This window comes from Oncorhynchus mykiss, chromosome 5, assembly GCF_057628025.1.
Source record: "Oncorhynchus mykiss isolate SJ-2025 chromosome 5, ASM5762802v1, whole genome shotgun sequence".
NCBI classification, from domain to species: Eukaryota; Metazoa; Chordata; class Actinopteri; order Salmoniformes; family Salmonidae; genus Oncorhynchus; species Oncorhynchus mykiss.
The window spans coordinates 57,431,636-57,453,141 of NC_143026.1; the positions used below are offsets into that span (position 1 = coordinate 57,431,636).

Genomic DNA, 21,506 nt, shown 5'->3' on the forward strand with positions numbered 1-21,506 from the left:
CTATTCTAACATACTCTGTGCATTTATGTGCATTACTGTTGCATTCCAAGCTTGTTTTGATGCATTCCAGGCTTGTTTTGATGCATTCCAGGCTTGTTTTGATGCATTCCAAGCTTGTTTTGATGCATTCCAAACTGATTTTGAAATGAATGCAAATGTTTTAGAAGACTGTTGTGTTGTGATTTGGGACATTTGTGGATTGAATTAAAATGCTCAAACCACTTGATTAACAAAAAAAGACAAACATTTAGGCATATCCATATAGTTATATGGGCCTTTCTCATTTACTGTGTTTGACACACACAGAACAGGTCCTCGGAAAGATTTGTAAGTTGACAGTGTTTCTTCACGGCGCTTTATTTATGTGCGACAACGACGAAGGAAATATGGCGGCGGCCATGGTGCAAATGTCTTGTTTGTACCGTGGGATGCTAGCGGTCAGGGCAACTGGAATACGACCGCTCATCCCAGGTCTGGTGCCGTCGCATTTTAGAGCATTTTCTGTGAAGAAAGAGAAAGAGCCGGAATTGGAAGACAATCCATATTATAATAAATATCAGGAAAAGATAAAGAAACTACGAAAGTAAGCGCTAAGTCAAACGCTAGCAAATATTAGTTAGCACCAGGCTAATATGCTAACTAGTTTGGTGTGCAACTCCCACTGTTTGTCACTGGATAATGAACAGGGAAATGAAATAACAAGGTGTAACAACCATGGGTAAGACCTGGTGACCGCTAAGTATTGCCTACTGGGTTAACTAGCTTTGCATTGCCTTTAAAACTATATATATATATATAAATAATGTGTGTGTATGTTATGTAACGGAATGTATGTACAGTTGAAGTCGGAAGTTTACTTACACTTTAGCCAAATACATTTAAACACAGTTTTTCCACAATTCCTAACATTTAATCCTAGTAAGAATTCCCTGCCTTAGATCAGTTTGGATCACCACTTTATTTTAAGAATGTGAAATGTCAGAATAATAGTAGAGTGATTTATTTCAGCTTTAATTTATTTCGTCACATTCTCAGTGGGTCAGAAGTTTACATACACTCAATTAGTATTTGGTAGCATTGCCTTTACATTTTTTTAACTTAGGTCAAATGTTTCAGGTAGTCTTCCACAAGCTTCCCGCAATAAGTTGGGTGAATTTTGACCCATTCCTCCTGACAGAGCTGGTGTAACTGAGTCAGGTTTGTAGGCCTCCTTGCTTGCACACACTTTTTCAGTTCTGCCCACAAATGTTCTATGGGATTGAGGTCAGAGCTTCGTGATGGCCACTCCAATACCTGGACTTTGTTGTCCTTAAGCCATAACTTTGGAAGTATGCTTGGGGTCCTTGTCTATTTGGAAGACCCATTTGCGACCAAGCTTTAGCTTCCTGACTGATGTCTTGAGATGTTGCTTCAATATCTCCACATAATTTTCCTACCTCATGATGCCATCTATTTTGTGAAATGCACCAGTCCCTCCTGCATTAAAGCACCCCCACAACATGATGCTGCCACCCCCGTGCTTCACGGTTGGGATGATGTTCGTCGGCTTGCAAGCCTCCCCCTTTTTCCTACAAACATAACAATGGTCATTATGGCCAAACAGTTCTGTTTTTGTTTCATCAGACCAGAAGACATTTCTCCAAAAAGTACCATCTTTGTCCCCGTGTGTAGTTGCAAACCGTAGTCTGGCTTTTTTTATGATGGTTTTGGAGCAGTGGCTTCTTCCTTGCTAAGTGGGCTTTCAGGTTATGTCAATATAGGACTCATTTTTACTGTGGATATCGATACTTTTGTACCTGTTTCCTCCAGCATCTTCACATGGTCTTTTGCTGTTGCTCTGGGATTGATTTGCACTTTTCGCACCAAAGTACGTTCATCTCTAGGAGACAGAACTCGTCTCCTTCCTGAGCGGTATGATGGCTGCGTGGTCCCATGGTGTTTATACTTGCATACTATTGTTTGTACAGATGAATGTGGTACCTTCTGTGTTTGGAAGTTGCTCCCAAGGATGAAGCAGACTTGTGGAGGTCTACAATCTTTTTTCTGAGGTCTTAGCTGATTTCTTTTGATTTTCCCACGATGTCAAGCAAAGAGGCACTGAGTTTGAAGGTAGGCCTTGAAATACATCCACAGGTACACCCCCCAATTGACTCAAAGTATGTCAATTAGCCTATCAGTAGCTACTAAAGCCATGACATCATTTTCTGGAATTTTCCAAGCTGTTTAAAGGCACAGCCAACTTAATGTCTGTAAACTTCTGACCCACTGGAATTGTGATACAGTGAATTATAAGTGAAATAATTGCTGGCCAATCAGATTGCTCAGATGACCGAGTCTGCAGTAACGTAGCAGGCATAAAAGAAAGCTACGGCGAAATGTATACTGTGAGATTTTAAATCAATGACTAGAGAGACTGTCAAAGAATACAGCAAAGAGCTGCTGTTTTTATGAGTGAGTTCATGTTTAAGTTCTTACTCTGTTGTTATTATTAGTTTCTTGGGTCTTTTTTAATATCAAGGAATATTTCACTTTCTCTGTTCATAGGAGTAACAACATGAATTTGTGCATGAGGCAAAAATAATGCGGTGTGACTCGAGTTTTGCCATCAGCTGGAAGACTGTGCCCCTTTTTGGTCAGTGTCAGTGGAGGAAAGGGAGAGTGGAGGGACGTTGAGAGACGGACCCTCAGTCTGCTGCTCTCTCCTTCCGCTGAGACTGACCATCTGATGCAGGCACCATCAGCCCAATAAAATAAAAAGCAAATGATTTAAATGTATGCTCACTCAGCTGTGCCTCACAAGTAATACAACAATGGATCTATTATCGGTGTGATCATGGAGCCTGCCTCATATTTTGAAATATATATTTTTTAAATGTCCCGAACAACAATGCATTGGCAGGTAAATTCAAGCAAAGCCAGTATGCGGTGATAATGTGTTGGGTCTACAGGTTACTGCACAAACCTCATTGCTACAGTACTGTTTTTAATTGGTTATTGTTGCATAGGCTTACATTTTTTAAGTCACGTTAATAAAAAAATCACAGCGGTAGATCTCGGCGTGCATTTTGACACCGAAAGTGATCTTGACTCAGAAAAGGTTGGTGACCACTGCTCTAGGCTGGCCTTTAGTCCTCAAACTCTAGGTGGAATTTTGCCGCCCTACAGTTTTCAACCATTATCATCACCCATGACTACCTCGTGAACTATAATCCCGACGCTGTATTTTTAAATAATCATAGCTCGCAAACATGGTTAGCAAGAAAGAATCCTTCAAAGAAAGAAATATACACAATTTTCCACAGATCCATCCAGCTACGGCTTTCACCGTCTAAACCCGGACGACACTGGGCCAATTGTGCGCCGCCCTATGGGACTCCCAATCACGGGTGGTTGTGATACAGCCTGGAATCGAACCAATGTGTCTGTAGTAACGCCTAAAGCACCGAGATGTAGTTCCTTAGACCGCTGCACCACTCGGGAGCCCTTGCCTTCAAACTACACTTCCGCTACACTTTCTGAGTTACACTTTCTGATAGTGACTGAGCACACACAGGTGGTCGCATCTGGTCTTATGTAACCAAGCTCTGTTACATGAAGAAAGATATACGCGTGTGGAAACTCTAACCCTATCAACGCGTGTATCAATTTAACCTTTTGCTTCCAAAACAGTACCGCAACCATGCGTGTCAATGTTCATATTAAGCGTCTGGGCTCTGAACAAAACACCCCCGTACGTACAGAAGACCCCTTCGTCCAATGACTCATGTGTAAATGATCTGCGTCATGATCACGGGCTAGGCTGACCTGTACCTTAGTTTTGAATTTGCACATTTCCTAACCAGAAGTTCTTTCATTTTTCTTTTTTTAGTGCCAACCCTCAGGAGTTCAATGCTCGGCTCGAGAAGCGAATTGAAGTCAAGAGGGAGCCTCTTGGACACTCTAAACAAGCAGAGTTTGTCAAAGTCATGGAGCAGGAGGTAAGTTAATGCATAACATATTTTGTTTGCGTGTAATCATAATGCTTAAACATGGTCTGTTAGGCTACCCACCGTTGCTTGGGGTGCGTGCATCCTCTCCCCTGTTGTGGATGTCTTTACGCTGAAAGACTGCGAGCCCATAGATGTAGCTTTGTCTTCGTGCCAATATGCTCTACACCAATGTAGGGAAACACTGTTTAATTGTCTCCAATTTGATATGCATCAAATCTTACCTTATTTGCAGTTGGAGAAGCGTGACAAGCAGGCTGATGGTTCAGGCAGATTCACTAAAGACAAGGTGAAAATGAACAAATGCTGTCCTCGATAGCATTGTAAATAGCTAAAGAGAATGTGGAACGGCATTGATTGATACTATTGACATTATTGGATTGCATTTGTATACAGCTTTTCACAAGGTTTAAGAGCCCATTACTTGTTACCCCTGTATGAGGGTAACTCACCCCGTACACCTGAGTGATCCCATTAATGTATTTTTTGTTTTTGCACAGACCCTAGGATCTATCCTGAACTTGGACTTGATCCAGGATAATTCAGGAGAAGAAATTGCGGAGGTATGGGTATTTACATATTTAGAGATGAAATGTCATATCTAGGTGAAGAACCATGGTATGTTTGTAACTTTCATTCTCTGTTTTCAGCTGTGGAGGCAGTATTATGCCACAAAAGACACCATCAGTGCTGTCATACCAGTAAGTTTGCTATTTTGTCAGAAAACACTTTTGCAAGTAATTTGACTTGCTTTGCTTACCTATTTATTGACCTTAACAAATGTTTTCTTGTAATTGCATAATTATTCCTCCATTTTAGGCTCACATTTTTGAAGTAATTTTCAACCGAGCTAAGTCGAACCCCGCGGTAAGAATCTCACTGCTCAGTGTCTATTAGGACTGTGCTGTAATATGTCCAAATATTTGATGATAATAAAGTGTGTTTGCAATGACATTGCATACAAATTGGCGAACAAATTACTTGCCAATTTGTCTGGCATAATGACAAAAGTCAGAGCAGACGTGATTGTAACATGCAATAAAGACCACTTGGTGGCAGTATTGCTCCGATAAAGAATGCATTTTATTATTTTGAGATGTCATACTCTCGAGTTCACAATTGGAACTCTTGTTGGTTGATGGTCGCAAAGCAGAATGATGGTAATTTAATGTCAGATAGTTTAGTAAAGAAACAGTTGAAAATAGACAGTGTTGATGATGATTACAATCTGTGACTCCCCTATCTCCAGTTCCTGTATGCGTTACCCCAGAAGGAGGGCTATGAGTTCTTCCTGGGCCAGTGGTCGGACCACGAGCTCCATTTCACCTCCCTCATCAATGTCCAGGTATTATTCAAATATCCGAATGGATGTTAATATTCAATTACTTTCTGAGAAATAAATGTGCGTATTTTTTGTAGGGGTGAAATGCTTTGTCTAAAACGAAAGACAAATTATTTGGCTGACTTTGCTACACAGCCTACGAGGATAAACCATTACATTAATATGTTTATAAAACACTTTTATGATCGTTTTTATGAGCGCCTCATACAAAAGACACACTGGTATCCTACAATCGAGGTCAAGTTGGTTTCACATTCAAGACATTCAAGACATTCAGGCCATTTGCCAAAAGCCATTTACAAATGTAAAATTCAATAACTAATTCACTGTCACAGAATCATCAAACTAGATATTATTTATTCTATAAATGTCTAGCATACTTTTAGAACATTTGTTTTGAATACAAATTCCAGTTTTGATTTTATAGAAATACAGTCTATAAAATGCCATTTTTTAAAGCTGTATAAATCAATAAATAATTATTCATTTGTCACAAACCTCAAACTAGGTATGATTGATTATGTAAATGTCTAGCATACTTTTAAATGTGTTTTGAATACAAATTATGGTTCTGATTTTATAGAAATACATCAAATCTATAAAATGCCTATTAAAGCGATATAAATCAATAACTAATTCACCGTTTGTCACAGAATCATCAAACTACAGTTGAAGTCGGACGTTTACATACACTTAGGTTGGAGTCATTAAAACTTGTTTTTCAACCACACATTTCATGTTAACAAACTATAGTTTTGGCAAGTCGGTTAGGACATCTACTTTGTGTAAGACACAAGTAATTTTTCCATCAATTGTTTACAGACGGATCATTTAACTTATAATTCACTTTTATCACAATTCCAGTGGGTCAGATGTTTACAAACACTAAGTTGATTGTGCCTTTAAACAGCTTGGAAAATTCCAGAGAATGATGTCATGGCCGTGGAAGCTTCTGATAGGCTAATTGACACAATTTGAGTCAATTGGGGGGTGTGATTGTGGATGTATTTCAAGGCCTTTTTTTTCAAGGCCTGTATTTCAAGGCAATTTTGCTAACACCTGAAGGTACCACGTTCATCTTTCCAAACAATAGTACGCAAGTATAAACACCATGGGACCACGCAGCCGTCATACCGCTCAGGAAGGAGATGCGTTCTTTCTCCGAGAGATGAACGTACTTTGGTGTGAAAAGTGCAAATCAACCTTGTGAAGATACTGGAGGAAAAGGGTACAAAAGTATCTATATCCACAGTAAAACGAGTCCTAGATCGACATAAACTGAAAGGCCGCTCAGCAAGGAAGAAGCCACTGCTCCAAAACCGCCATTAAAAAAAGCCAGACAACGGTTTGCAACTGCACATGGGGACAGAGATCTTACTTTTTGGAGAAATGTCCTCTGGTCTGATGAAACAAAGCTTGGTCGCAAATGGGTCTTCCAAATGGACAATGACCCCAAGCATACTTCCAAAGTTGTGGCAAAATGGCTTAAGGACAAGAAAGTCAAGGTATTCGAGGGCCCATCACAAGGCCCTGACCTCAATCCCATATAAAATGTGTTGCCAGAACTGAAAAAGCGTGTGCGAGCAAGGAGGCCTGACTCAGTTACACCAGCCCTGTCAGGAGGAATGGGACAAAATTCACCCTACTTATTGTGGGATGCTTGTGGAAGGCTACCCAAAACGTTTGACCCAAGTTAAACAATTTAAAGGCAATGCTACCAAATACTAATTGAGTGTATGTAAACTTCTGACCCACTGGAAATGTAATGAAAGAAATAAAATCTGAAATAAATAATTATCTCCTATTATTCTGACAAAAAAAACAAGAAACTAGGACATTAAAACACTGGCAGAATTTTCATCCACATCCATTCACTTAAAATATGTATTTTAAAGTATAAATACCCTTCTAAGCCCACTGTCTTTCTGGACATTTTAAAAGGTTTGCAAATAGTTATTTCTGCAAAGAATGTGAATAATATAATATAATGTGTGGTAGTTGCACACCTCCCTGCTGAATTATGTAGAGCTGATTTGGGCCAGTTGATTTTTTTTTTCTTCGTGAGCTTTTGTGGAAAAACAAATTTTCACATAGGCTTTGTGCTAGCAGTTTAAGAGAGAAAGAGAGCAAATAGCATAGCGACGGCCTAGTTGAAGTCCTAGTTTTAAATGGTTAGTGCCAGTAGATTGCAGAGGGGTTCACATACAGTTCAGAGGCAAATCATAATGTATACATTTAGCCCAGATACAAAACATGTACCGTCCACTTCTCGTGTTATTGTTATCCACCCTCTGGTATCTTTCAATACCCATGCTATTATTTATATATATATATACGTACACTACCGTTTAAAAGTTTGTGGTCACTTGGAAATGTCCTTGTTTTTGAAAGAAAAGCTTCGAATTGATCCGAAATACAGTGTAGACATTAATGTTGTAAATGACGATTTTAGCTGGAAACGGCTGATTTTGAATGGGATATCTACATAGGCGTACAGAGGCCCCATTATCAGCAACCATCACTCCTTTGTTCCAATGGCATGTTGTGTTAGCTAATCCAAGTTTATCATTTTAAAAGGCTAATTGATCATTAGAAACCCACCTGGAATTTTCACTCAAAAGTATGCTAGACTTTTATAGAAAAAATCATATGAAGTTTGATGTTTCTGTGACTGAATTAGTTATTGATTTATACCGCTTTAAATGGCATCTTTTATAGATTTTCTGTATTTACAGTGCCTTGCGAAAGTATTCGGCCCCCTTGAACTTTGCGACCTTTTGCCACATTTCAGGCTTCAAACATAAAGATATAAAACTGTATTTTTTTTGTGAAGAATCAACAACAAGTGGGACACAATCATGAAGTGGAACGACATTTATTAGATATTTCAAACTTTTTTAACAAATCAAAAACTGAAAAATTGGGCGTGCAAAATTATTCAGCCCCTTTACTTTCAGTGCAGCAAACTCTCTCCAGAAGTTCAGTGAGGATCTCTGAATGATCCAATGTTGACCTAAATGACTAATGATAAATACAATCCACCTGTGTGTAATCAAGTCTCCGTATAAATGCACCTGCACTGTGATAGTCTCAGAGGTCCGTTAAAAGCGCAGAGAGCATCATGAAGAATAAGGAACACACCAGGCAGGTCCGAGATACTGTTGTGAAGAAGTTTAAAGCCGGATTTGGATACAAAAAGATTTCCCAAGCTTTAAACATCCCAAGGAGCACTGTGCAAGCGATAATATTGAAATGGAAGGAGTATCAGACCACTGCAAATCTACCAAGACCTGGCCGTCCCTCTAAACTTTCAGCTCATACAAGGAGAAGACTGATCAGAGATGCAGCCAAGAGGCCCATGATCACTCTGGATGAACTGCAGAGATCTACAGCTGAGGTGGGAGACTCTGTCCATAGGACAACAATCAGTCGTATATTGCACAAATCTGGCCTTTATGGAAGAGTGGCAAGAAGAAAGCCATTTCTTAAAGATATCCATAAAAAGTGTTGTTTAAAGTTTGCCACAAGCCACCTGGGAGACACACCAAACATGTGGAAGAAGGTGCTCTGGTCAGATTGCGTAAAAGCAACACAGCTCATCACCTTGAACACACCATCCCCACTGTCAAACATGGTGGTGGCAGCATCATGGTTTGGGCCTGCTTTTCTTCAGCAGGGACAGGGAAGATGGTTAAAATTGATGGGAAGATGGATGGAGCCAAATACAGGACCATTCTGGAAGAGAACCTGATGGAGTCTGCAAAAGACCTGAGACTGGGACGGAGATTTGTCTTCCAACAAGACAATGATCCAAAACATAAAGCAAAATCTACAATGGAATGGTTCAAAAATAAACATATCCAGGTGTTAGAATGGCCAAGTCAAAGTCCAGACCTGAATCCAATCAAGAATCTGTGGAAAGAACTGAAAACTGCTGTTCACAAATGCTCTCCATCCAACCTCACTGAGCTTAAGCTGTTTTGCAAGGAGGAATGGGAAAAAATTTCAGTCTCTCGATGTGCAAAACTGATAGAGACATACCCCAAGCGACTTACAGCTGTAATCGCAGCAAAAGGTGGCACTACAAAGTATTAACTTAAGGGGGCTGAATAATTTTGCATGCCCAATTTTTCAGTTTTTGATTTGTTAAAAAAGTTTGAAATATCCAATAAATGTCATTCCACTTCATGACTGTGTCCCACTTGTTGTTGATTCTTCACAAAAAAAATACAGTTTTATATCTTTATGTTTGAAGCCTGAAATGTGTCAAAAGGTCGCAAAGTTCAAGGGGGCCGAATACTTTCGCAAGGCACTGTAAATAAAATCTAAACTATAATTTTTATTCAAAACAAAGGTTGAAAAAGTATGCTAGACATTTATAGAAAAAAAAACATATTTTTATGTTTCTGTGACAATCGATTAATTAGTTATTGATTTTTACCATTTTAAATGGCTTCTGGCGAATGTCTGTTGAATGTCCAAGTGTGTGAATATAAAACCAACTTTACTTCGGTTGTCCTTCACACGTTTCACACTTGTTGTTATTGTCAGTCAATCAAAGCAGTGTTTCCTCAAACACATTTCTTCTTTTAAAACCCATTTCTTCTTTTAAAACACATGTATTTCGACTATCCGTATATCAGAAAGTAAAAAAAAATAATGATATTCAAATAAATCGTATAGATCAGGACTCTCAACCCTGTTCCTGGAGAGCTACCGTCCTGTAGGTTTTCACTCCAACCCTAATCTACCACACCTGATTCTAATAATTAGCTGGTTGATAAGCTGAACCGGGTTAGTTACGACGGGTTGGAGTGTGAACCTTACAGGAGGGTATCTCTCCAGGAACAGGGTTGGAGACCCCTGGTATAGATGATGTACTACTATATTGAATAACACATGATGTTTTCCTGACCCTCTCCACAGACCATGGGAGAGCACGCCCCCAGTCAGTTGATCCTCTACCACTACTCAGACTTGCAGAAGGATAAGGGTGTGGTGCTCATGACTGCTGAGATGGATCCTAAGTTTATGGTAAGTTGTTTCTAACACGCCATCGTACATGGTGCAATACAGTTCCGCTTGATCATAAGGATGTTGAAGTCAGTGTTTGAAATCAGCAGCAGAAGAATCCAATTATGCATATGCTCCACATGCAACTTAACCGTTACCCATAGTCTAATCAGACGTGTATACAAACAGCACATTAATGAATTATACCAACAACTGTGCTGTGTGAGATGGTAATTGGTCAAGTATTTGGACTGTAGATTCAATGTAATTTTACCTATGGTATTTTGTTTGCTTATTACACAGCAGTCATCATATATAGCTTAGCTATTTATTGTGGTCCAGGCAGAGGAAAGCTTTTAACGAAACACTCTTTTGCAGACTGTACATCTGGCTCAGTGCTTGGCCAATCAGGTGCAGCTGTTCTACGGAACCCAGCGGCAGGAGACCTTCCGATTGGTGGAGACCTTTAACCACAAACCAACCGACTTCAAACACACGGCAGTGATCGCTGAGTTGGAACAGAGTGGCATCAATCCTGCACTCACCTCTGGAAACTAGATCTAAGAGTTGTCGGACTGTAAAATGATGCTACAATTCACCACAGGATTGGAATTGCCAGGGGACATGGTCATTCATTTGGAGCCTCTTGCGTTTGCGGGGGATAATTGATGAAGTCTGTTGCTTGGGACTTATGACCTGGTTGAGCAGATTCATCAGTCAAAATGTATGCTAAATTCCTGGGCATAGATGATGTAATGAGTCAATGTTATTTAATCTCAATGTTCTTCCTCACCTCGCCCCTGTTAATCTTACAGTTGCACTTGACCGTAGTCTCATCTTCCATTTTTAGAGCCTAGGTTACGTCCCAAAAGCCACCCTATTCCCTAAAGATTGCATTTGACCAGAGCCCTATGAGCCCAGGTCAGATTAGGGTGCCATTTGGGACACTATCCCAGTATTTTGTGTTTTCTGGTCGAAATATGCTTTTTATTTTTGTGTAAAATAACTGCAGGAATTTTGCTTTCAAAAGATAAGGGAGTGTACAAAGTGTACAATGAGATTGTGTACATACATACCTATCTAGCTTTGTGGTTGACACATGGATGAACTGTGTGTGGATACAGTAAAAAAAAAAAAAATGGTTAGACAATTTGCCTCCTTTTATTATACTGGTACTACATGGTTACATAGTTGTTACTTGAGCGATCACTAGTGATCACTAGTGGTCACATGTTATTCACCTGTTGCGCCATTTATACCTTGTAATAAATTAGAGGTATTGACAATGCCATACTGTTCAAGCTGGGTCTTCATAACATGCAACTGTTGTATGGTTATGCCAATGCAGAGATGGTTTTCTGGTTGTGTGTACTTTGCACAATCAAGGTGAACAACATTGTGAAGTGATTTACTGCAACTCAGACCAGTATAAATGTATAGCTATATTTTGACTGGTAGCCTGCCTATTTCATGGATGAGTCATGTAGGCTAATATAATCAAAACCGTGCTATTTCCTGTAATTCCGTTCTGTGGTCTGATATGCGTCTGTTCCTACAGAGGAGTGCCGGTCTACACATTTGCTCCGTTCCATTCACAGGAGTTTATCTGTACGACGACTTTTTCTTTACATAAGGAGGTACCGACACTAATGCTAATTGTCCTCCCGCTGCAGAATGACTACCGAAGATGGTTATGGCTGTGTAGTGTAGAGCAGGGTTCTTCACTGGCGGTGGATTTATATGCCCCCACCCTCCAAGTTTGAGGAAAAATATTTTAAAAATATGTTGAATTTTCATTGTTGGACATAAAATAATGTAAAAACACCAGGAATAAGCTCCAAATGATTCGACCCCCCACCACATGATTGGATAAACTTACAGATCAGGACAGAAGCTGATTCATATAGATATTCAAGAAGTGTTTTGCCAACGAGTTTGTCAGGTGCATTCAGCGCAGTTCAGTCGCCGAGCCAACGAAAGGAGAACGGAGAGAAAACAACCACCCAGAGAAGATTTAGAGGTAAGACACATTTAATGTCTTGGTATTTTGCCGGTTATCCTCATACTTTTAGAATTACAGCAATAACTATGGATCGTAGTCTGATAGCAGTACCATATGACCAAAGACAAATGTCGAATTAGACTATGCATTTGCACCTGTGCCTTAATCGTAACGATGGCAGCAGTTCGATGATGGTTTCACAATCCTACTGTATACACACATGGATGTCTATGGGTTCTCTGAATGAAGATGTCCTCTCATAAATGTTGCACTTAGTTATAGCTTTAGTCGTACGTTTTGAATAGCCTGTGTGTGTTTTGAATAACGGGCCACACCTGCGGTTTAAACCAGTTTTCAGTGCCCAGCATTTGCACTGACCATCCATTGCCTACATGCATAGTCTACTAACACATGAAAAATGCACTAGCACATGTCTAGACATCACTGTCTGATAAATTCAACTAATATATCCAGTTAACAGTATTGCATATTAAAACCCCTTTTTATTCATTATATAATATATAGGCTGTCATAATAAAAGGTACAATGCAACATTCATTTTCCCCCATGTCATGACATTTCTGAGAAATCTGTTCGAGAAGATGCCCCAACAGATAATCAAGATGGTAGAAATGTGGAGATTATAGCCCAACCATAATAGTCCTGAAACCATGGTTTCCTCACCATGGTTTCCTCTGCAAAGGCATTCATTCTTGAGTGAACACTTCTCTCCAACCCCTTTTGACTCATCCACCCATCTGTCTGCACACATGATCAATGCTCGAATGCTCCACAGATGGCGAAGGCAGACCAGCGCTTTGGGCAGAGAGATGGCTCCGACCAGAACTTTGACTACATGTTCAAGCTCCTCATCATTGGCAACAGCAGCGTGGGCAAGACCAGCTTTCTGTTCCGCTACGCCGACGACTCGTTCAGCAACTCTTTCGTCAGCACGGTGGGCATCGACTTCAAGGTCAAGACCGTCTACAGGAACGAAAAGAGGGTCAAGCTCCAGATATGGGTGAGTCGTTGCAGTTGCTTCTGTGCCATTCGACCCAATCTATTCTCTAGCCTGGGTGCCATGCTGTTTGTGCCATCACGCCTCTCCTGGTCATGCCAAACATAACAATGAGTGACAAGGAGTTGACGTTACAGCACAAACAGATCACGCTATACATTCTCACCGTATGGAATTTGAAGATATTCTATTGCTATTCCGTTCTATATCTACGCCACTATGAATGTGCCATGTGGTGACGACACAGGTGTCGTTCAAGCTGTCGTTTGTTTGTCACCTGTTTGTAGACAGTCAGTGGGCTTGATAAGACCGCACAGGAGGTAATGATCCCATTCAACCCAGGTCTACTGTATACTGTCAGTCTACCAAAACTGTAGTTACATGCTGAAAGTCCACTGCTCAAGATACAGTGCTTGAGTGTACTGTGCATAAGGACTATATTCATTATGCACCAATACATACAGGATACGTAAACATGTCATTATGTGCATAATGATTACATTTAGTCCTTTTCCAGGGTACGCTTTGTTGATCCACTTAGCGTGTTTCTTTAGCCCGAGCGCCACGTTCACAGTCGAAACCCAGTCCTTGTGACTGTCTACAGCCATGACGATGTCACTACTGTACTATAGATAAATGAAATAAGCCGACAGTCATCCGCAACGCACACGTACCCACTCGCACACAGACACACAGAGGAATCAATCGAACACACATCCTTCCTGTCTGTCGGATGTCTCAATAGTAATGCTTCAGACTCGAACAATCTTTCTCCTGCAGGCCCAGGGAGAGAAAAAAAGAGGCAACAGAAGCTTCTGGTGAGCTTGCATCATCAGGCGATGATGGTTGTCATGGCAGCAGCTCTTCACACTGCTCCCCAACAACCAGATCCTGCAGGCAATTATAGTGGCCCCTTCGGGTGAGCGGGTAGAACCCACGGAGGGTACACAGGGACTGATGGGGGGGGGGGGGGGGGGGGGGTACAGAAGTGGGGGTCTCGGCAGACAACACTGCCAGAGTAAATTGCAATTTGTGATAAGCAGAGAGTGGTAATCAGCGCAGATTGATCCCGTCTTTAAATGCCTGGCTTGAGGTGTAAAAGTAGAAGGCGGTGCACTCACACTGTGCACTCAAAACAGCTGCTGCGCTATTGATGTTTGCAGCAGCAACAACAATCTAGCAAAAAGCTACAGTAATAGCACTTGCTTTGTGATGGCAGATAGCGAGCTCCACTAAAGATGGTTTAATGAACCAATAGAATTGTCCAAAACTGCAAGCCCCACCCATCTGGCACTCCAGGCAGGCTAGAGCAAACGGTCAAAGTATTTGAAAGATTTCAAATAGTATTTTGAACCCAGGTCTGGTGGAAGGTGGCCACACATCCAGGCAAATGTGTGACTGCGAAGTGGGATGCGGCCTGCTGCAAGTTGTTTTACTTTCTTAGGGGTAAATGTGTTGTTGTTAAGCTTACCGTATGCTTGCTTTCCAGTCAGTTCGCTCATATGTTGTGACGTTTTGGTTTTCGGCAGCGTTCTGCAGGTTTTTTTTCAGCTGTTCGAGCTCACACGTTTTTTTCTTGAGGCTAATCGAAGTTCGGTAGCCCTTCGTCGGTGATTGGTCAACAGTAGGGATTCTTAAGAGTTAGTTGTCATTCAATGTTTTTCCACTTGAGAAATACTACACCAAATATCTCAGTTCGATGAAAAATTTTACGACTAAGACCTGCTCTACAAAAAAAATCACATTTTATTACAGATTTTTTTATTTATCTTAGATTAATTTAGAATATTTTGAGGAAGTGTATATTGACTATTTGTTGCTATGGCATCTCAAGAGGGACAAACTGTAATATTGCTGTATTTTTCTCAGACATTCGCCTCCCCGAGTTCTGCTAGGAGTAAACCGAATCTAGTATGCGGACACCTTTTAGTGTGCAACCATTGTGATTGGTCACAGGCGGAAGCGGAGCCTGTGTCTATGTTCAGTGCCTTCGGAAAGTTGACTTTACTTTCTTTTTTTTTTTTTACACACACAATACCCCATAATGACAAAGCAAAAACAGGTTTTTAGAAATGTTTGCAAATGTATAAAAAAACAACAATCGAAATATCACATTTACATAAGTATTCAGACTCTTTACTCAGTACTTTGTTGAAGCACCTTTGGCAGCAATTACAGTCTTCTTGGGTATGACGCTACAAGCTTGGCACACCATTATTTGGGGAGTTTCTCCCATTCTTCTCTGCTTATCCTCTCAAGCGCTGTCAGGTTGAATGGGGAGCGTTGCTGCAAAGTTATTTTCAGGTCTCTCCAGAGATGTTAGATCAGATACAAGTCCGGGCTCTGGCTGGGCCACTCAAGGACATTCAGAGATGTCCCGAAGCTACTTCTGCAAATTCTTGGCTGTGTGCTTAGGGTCGTTGTCCTGTTGGAAGGTGAACGTTCGCCCCAGTCTGTGATACTTTCCTCCATTAATCTTTGCCTCGACCCTGAATAATCTCCCAGTCCCTGCAGCTGAAAAACACCCCCACAGCATGATGCTGCCACCACCATGCTTCACCGTAGTAATGGTGCCAGGTTTCCTCCAGATGTGACGCTTGGCATTCAGGCCAAAGAGTTCAATCTTGGTTTCATCAGACCAGAGAATCTTGTTTCTCATGGTTGGAGAGTCTTTAGATACCTTTTTTGGCAAACTCCAAGTTGGCTGTCATGTGCCTTTTACTGAGGAGTGACATACGTCTGGCCACTCTACCATAAAGGCCTGATTGGTGGAGTGCTGCAGATATGGTTGTCCTTCTGGAAGTTTCTCCCATCTCCACAGAGGAACTAGAGCTTTTTCAGAGTCACCTCCCTGACCAAGGCCGTCCTCACCCGATTGCTCAGTTTGGCCGTGCAGTCAGCTCTTGGAAGAGTCTTGGTGGTTCCAAACTTCTTCCATTTAAGAATGATGGAGGCCACTGTGTTCTTGGGGAACTTCAATGCTGCAGAAATGTTTTGGTACCCTTCCCCAGAAGCCTCTGAACTCTATGGGCAATTCCTTCGACCTCATGGCTTGGTTTTTGCGCTGACATGCAGCGTCAACTGGGACCTTATATAGACAGGTGACTGCTTTTCCAAATCATGTCCAATCAATATAATTTACTACAGGTGGACTGGAAACAATGGAAACAGGTTGCACCTAAGCTCAATTTAGTCTCATAGCAAAGGGTCTGAATACTCATGTCAATAAGATTTTTATATATATATATTCTTTTTAAATACATTTTTAAAGATTTCTCAGCCTGTTTTCACTTTGTCATTATGGGGTAATTGTGTGTAGATTGCTAAGGATTTGTTATTTATTTCATACATTTCAGAAGGCCGTAACGTAGCAAAATGTGGAAAAAGTCAAGGGATCTGAATCCTTTCCGAAGAGACTGTATGTGAAATCCCCATTAATTACATGAGGACAAAGTGCTGGGCTGTTTCCTACATGTTTCTGCTTATGTGCATTTGCCACACGAATGAACAGAGAGGCAGTGAAATGGCAACAAATCAGCATCCGTGCAAAACAAGCTTTCCATATTTAGATGGGAAGAAACCCCACAGCCAATTCCATTCTGAAATAGTTACATTTGGAAAAATGGAAGCTCCCGTTGGGACTATAAGAAATTGACGCCTCTGAAAGACACTTTAAGATTTAGATGAGGGGAGATCAGTGGACATGTCTTTGGAATCAATATATGGGTTAGATTGAGTTTTTGAGTGGCTTTATTATGATTAGGCAGATGTTTGTGTGGTAACCTGGTCCCAGGTCTGTATTTTGTTGTGTTGGTTGTATGACCATATGAGTTGGCTATATATCACAAACAGATCTGGAACCAGCCTATTGGCTAAATATCACCCACTTACACATTCAAACCTCTCCTTCCCTTGTAGTTAAATAGCCAGGACACAAATGATTTTCAATTGATCAGAAGCATCAGAGGCCGTATGTGGGTCTTTCTTTCTATAACTAGTGAGCATTTCCTAATCAGGACAGCTTGCTACAGATTTTGTTACAGAGTTCTCTCATCATGCCTATACACAAACTTGCACTGTAGGTCCTACGACAAGCTGAAAACACACTCCCACCAAAGATAGAGAGACACGACCCTCCAACACCATTCTGTTTCACAAGGCAACCAAAAAGAAGGAGCTGGCTGTCGTTGGCTACCCCTCCAACCCTCTACGCCCTCAGTTTGAGAGGCTTCCCTCTGGCCGGCACTTCAGAATGCCCATGACCAAGAAGAACGTGTTCAAACATTAATTATTTCCTTGTGCTGTTGGACTACTAAATGCAAAGTACATTGTATCGGTATATGTACTTATCGATCTAGTGCAGTTGGAACAGTGGTCGTTTGTGAGTGAACGTATTAATGTCCTCTATGTTGTTAGTGGACGCAACATGACGGACTGACTGGTTTAAATGTGTACGATGTGAGAATGTATGTGTGTGTGATTCTTGTAACGGAAGTTGATGCCAAAGAAAAATGTCCATCCTGGATGGACAATAAAGTTTTATTCTATTATAAGTCTCTTTTTATTTTTTTAAACCTATGTTTAACCCTTTGTAATGGTTGGTGTCTTGACAGAGCTGTCCAAATTCGTGTGACATAATATATTACTTTTCTGTCCTTGCATTTATGGCAGTGTAAGTTGTAACTCTGTTACGGTGTAACTCTGTTGCGGTAAAACCATGCGTGGTAATTATGAGGATGACAACATCTGATGTTGGCTTCAATTTGGCTTTCCATGCACATTTTTCCATTAAAAAAAGAACCTGTTTTCTGGTTACTTTCTCATCATGAAAACAGCAATGGTGAGATTCAAATGGTGAGATTAATGCTACCGCTATTCATGGATTTATTATGTGTGCTTGCATCGGCCACGTAGGCTGCAGAAAAATCGGCATGCATCCGATCTATTTAGTCAGGCAATGTCCACATTATTCTCACATATTTTAGAATGTAATAATAAGTTGAAATATCAATGCATTGGCAAGGCCATTTTTTTTTATTATTCATAAAGTGGCCTACTTTACTTATTTATTTATTTTACACTTTTTCCATGCTTTTTGGGGGGAGGTGGGGTTCTATATTAGGCCCTATAGGTACAATTATATAAATTATACAATTGTATAACACTGAGGTTCTTGAAAATGACATTTACGTGCTTGAAAAATCCCTTAAAGTCCTTGAATTTGACTTGCCAATGCCTGTATGAACCCTGCTTAAAGGATCCCGGGCTATAAGTGGAGTTATGGGTGAATTTGCATATATTTACTTTTATTCCTCTACGTGCACTTGTGGAGCATCATGTGAATCATTTTTATTTTTGTTTCAAACCATTTTGACTCAGGGAAAACGTTCTTCTATCATATGATGATATATGACCTGTAGTAATAATACATACGTATGTATGCCTGTCCTCTAGGATACAGCAGGGCAGGAGAGGTACAGGACTATCACCACCGCCTACTACCGTGGAGCCATGGGCTTCATCCTCATGTACGACATCTGCAACGAAGAGTCCTTCAACGCTGTACAGGACTGGTGAGTGGTCTGAGACACCAGGGCTGCATCTCAATACTTGAAAATGGCTTCCTTTGCTGATCGCCTACTTTCATTACTCACCACTAGTGAAAAGACCCTGATTGGAGAAACCGTGTGTGTGAGCCTGTGTGTGTGTGTGTGTGTGTGTGTGTGTGAGCCTGTGTGTGTGTGTGAGTGTGTGTGTGTGTGTGTGAGCCTGTGTGTGTGTGTGAGCCTGTGTGTGTGAGCCTGTGTGTGAGCCTGTGTGTGTGTGTGTGAGCCTGTGTGTGTGTTTCAGGGCTACCCAGATAAAAACCTACTCGTGGGATAACGCTCAGGTCATCATGGTGGGTAACAAGTGTGACATGGACGAGGAGAGGGTAGTGCCCGCAGAGAAGGGCAAGCACTTGGCTGACCAATTAGGTGAGTTAATTGGTGGTGTTAATTGCCTTAAATTGCACTCTGAACTACCATACTGTCATCCAGCTTCTGTAATTTCTGGCATGCCTGTGGGTGCGTTAGCCACGTTTTCCTGTTTCGCACGAGATTTGAATTAAAACCACACTGACGCATTGAGGTGGTGAACAAATGGCGTCTACTCTAGTCAAGTTGGTAAAACTGTAAAGTCTTATCCCCAGGGGCTGTATAAGCAATCCGCATAAGTTATTCCTATAGATGTTATTAGCAGTGCTCCAGTCTTTTCAAGAGTTGGTTTGCAAACCAGTCTACACATTTAATGTCTATAATGTGTCATGTCTGTGCTTTGCACCCCATATTGTGAAGACAAGCTATTCCCCGCTAGGTGTTTCATTCAGTCATCTTCTACTAACTTGGTAGAGGAACACGCACTAACGCCCTGGACCAGAGCTATGTACTCACCATGCCGTATGTACTCATCCTGTCTGTCTGCAGGGTTCGAGTACTACGAGGCCAGCGCCAAGGAGAACATTAATGTTCGGCAGGTGTTTGAGCGGCTGGTCGACATCATCTGCGTCAAGATGTCCGAACGAGTGGACGTGGAGCCGCCTATGGCCCCCAGCATCAAGACCACAAGGCTCACCGACAAGCCCCCCCAGCTACCTCAGAAGTGCACCTGTGCCTGACTCACACTTATAGGGCCGAGCCAAGCCATGCCGAGCCGAGCTGGGCTGGCCTGGATACCCATCCATCGTAGTTGCTGGAACCGTGCTGCAAAGGACAATGTGAAAAGAAAATGTTCAGAACAGTCCTGTTCGAGACGGCCCTATAGCGTGAAATAGGTAATACTGATTTGGTCACCCAGTTCTCCCCTAATACACTTGCCATTCCACTACTGGTCTTTTCCTATTCTCTGTCATTACTCTATTACAAGTTCCACCAACCTCTTTCCAAAGGTAGCTCTCCATACAATATATTTCATGACTGCAAGCTCCCAATAACTACTACTACTACTATTACTTTAACATTACATATCTGTTTCACCCCAATAGCTTTGACCTCCAGCTGGTTCAGAGGTCAGAGAACCTTAAGCAGGGTTATACAGGTAAGCACAGCACTGCCTCTCTCCTCCTCCAAACAAAAGTGGCTTCACCACCGCACAAAGAAACACACACAGCTGTTCACGTTACGAGTTTACACGGGTGAGGAGATAAGCCTTGATAGCTGCAGAAGTTCCGAGTCATTTTGCCTCGTGCTCTTGACCGTCCTACTAACGTTTCACAAGCACTAAAGCTAAGACAAGGGAACGTAATCTGCCCCGTTGATTTTTCATTCTCAACTATATGAAGGGAGTAATAACACTGATAAAACGACAAGATGGCCAATACGTCTTGCACCACCAACACTAAGCCAATGCCAAGTTCAGGGTGTTCTGACATTCTGAGGGACTATAACGTTCTAGAATATAGATGTTGATTGAAGAGCACAACCTTTTCTCCCTCCTTACCCTTCAGCTAATATAATCTTGTAGCCGTCATGTCAGCCATGTTTACAATGTTTATTTCATGAACGTGTGCGTTTTAGAAAGCAAAGCATATACTGTATAATTGAGTGTTCAGTTGTAACGGTTTTATTAGTGTTTGATGTATCTTGGGCAGATGTGAAATATTGAAATCATGTAATGTCAACTGAGACACATCGAAATACTTTGTGAAATGGGATAAAAACAGAAAATATTGAATAAATGTGTTTAAAAAATGATGGATTATAACCTAATGATGACAATGTGAAACATACTTTGCCAAATCTTTATGTATCGCATAGTAGCACGTTTTTATGTGTAACTTCCCACCATATGTATTTTCGGTTTTTTATTGAATTGCTAGATTTGCAATAACGCTGACAATGTCTTAATATAATTATTTTCTAAGTAAATTAGTATATTATAGAGTTAGAATCTATAATGGTGTTGCTGAATTTATTTTTATGCTGTATCATGGGAAGAAATATAGACCATTTATGTACACGTGTTACAGTAAACTCCCTGAACAAATGGGAGAAAAGCACAAAGTGATTGTACAAAATATTGTGAATGTTTGTATATTATAGGTAGATGCAATTTAGTATATTAAAGCACAAATCTTTACTTGAATTCCTTCATTTTATTTATGGGCTA

The 21,506-nt window shown here is 41.0% G+C and overlaps 2 protein-coding genes across 3 annotated transcripts; both read left to right on the forward strand.

Moving 5' to 3' along the window:
- The first annotated feature begins 334 nt into the window (after positions 1-334).
- Positions 335-11,491, forward strand: atpaf1 (ATP synthase mitochondrial F1 complex assembly factor 1). Of its 2 annotated transcripts, none has more exons than XM_021603397.3 (9): positions 335-583; positions 3,869-3,977; positions 4,222-4,275; positions 4,487-4,549; positions 4,637-4,687; positions 4,806-4,853; positions 5,236-5,331; positions 10,255-10,362; positions 10,720-11,491. In XM_021603397.3, the coding sequence occupies exons 1-9, from the start codon at positions 363-365 to the stop codon at positions 10,897-10,899; spliced, it is 930 nt and encodes a 309-aa protein (XP_021459072.2). In that variant the 5' UTR covers positions 335-362; the 3' UTR covers positions 10,900-11,491. The 2 variants fall into 2 exon arrangements, with proteins under 2 accessions (XP_021459072.2, XP_021459073.2); XM_021603398.3 differs by having other exon boundaries at positions 354-718.
- Positions 10,839-21,482, forward strand: LOC110524081 (ras-related protein Rab-3B). Its single transcript, XM_036977892.2, has 5 exons — positions 10,839-12,361; positions 13,140-13,364; positions 18,816-18,934; positions 19,212-19,336; positions 19,826-21,482. The coding sequence occupies exons 2-5, from the start codon at positions 13,140-13,142 to the stop codon at positions 20,014-20,016; spliced, it is 660 nt and encodes a 219-aa protein (XP_036833787.1). The 5' UTR covers positions 10,839-12,361; the 3' UTR covers positions 20,017-21,482.
- The last annotated feature ends 24 nt before the right edge of the window (positions 21,483-21,506 follow it).

Coding starts and splice junctions, on each gene's coding strand:
- atpaf1 (XM_021603397.3), top strand. CDS start 363: ATGTGCGACAACGACGAAGGAAATATGGCGGCGGCCATGGTGCAAATG. Junction 4,276..4,486: donor GCAGATTCACTAAAGACAAG/GTGAAAATGAAC, acceptor GTTTTTGCACAG/ACCCTAGGATCTATCCTGAA. Junction 5,332..10,254: donor CCTCCCTCATCAATGTCCAG/GTATTATTCAAA, acceptor CCCTCTCCACAG/ACCATGGGAGAGCACGCCCC.
- LOC110524081 (XM_036977892.2), top strand. CDS start 13,140: ATGGCGAAGGCAGACCAGCGCTTTGGGCAGAGAGATGGCTCCGACCAG. Junction 13,365..18,815: donor GGGTCAAGCTCCAGATATGG/GTGAGTCGTTGC, acceptor CCTGTCCTCTAG/GATACAGCAGGGCAGGAGAG. Junction 19,337..19,825: donor GCACTTGGCTGACCAATTAG/GTGAGTTAATTG, acceptor GTCTGTCTGCAG/GGTTCGAGTACTACGAGGCC.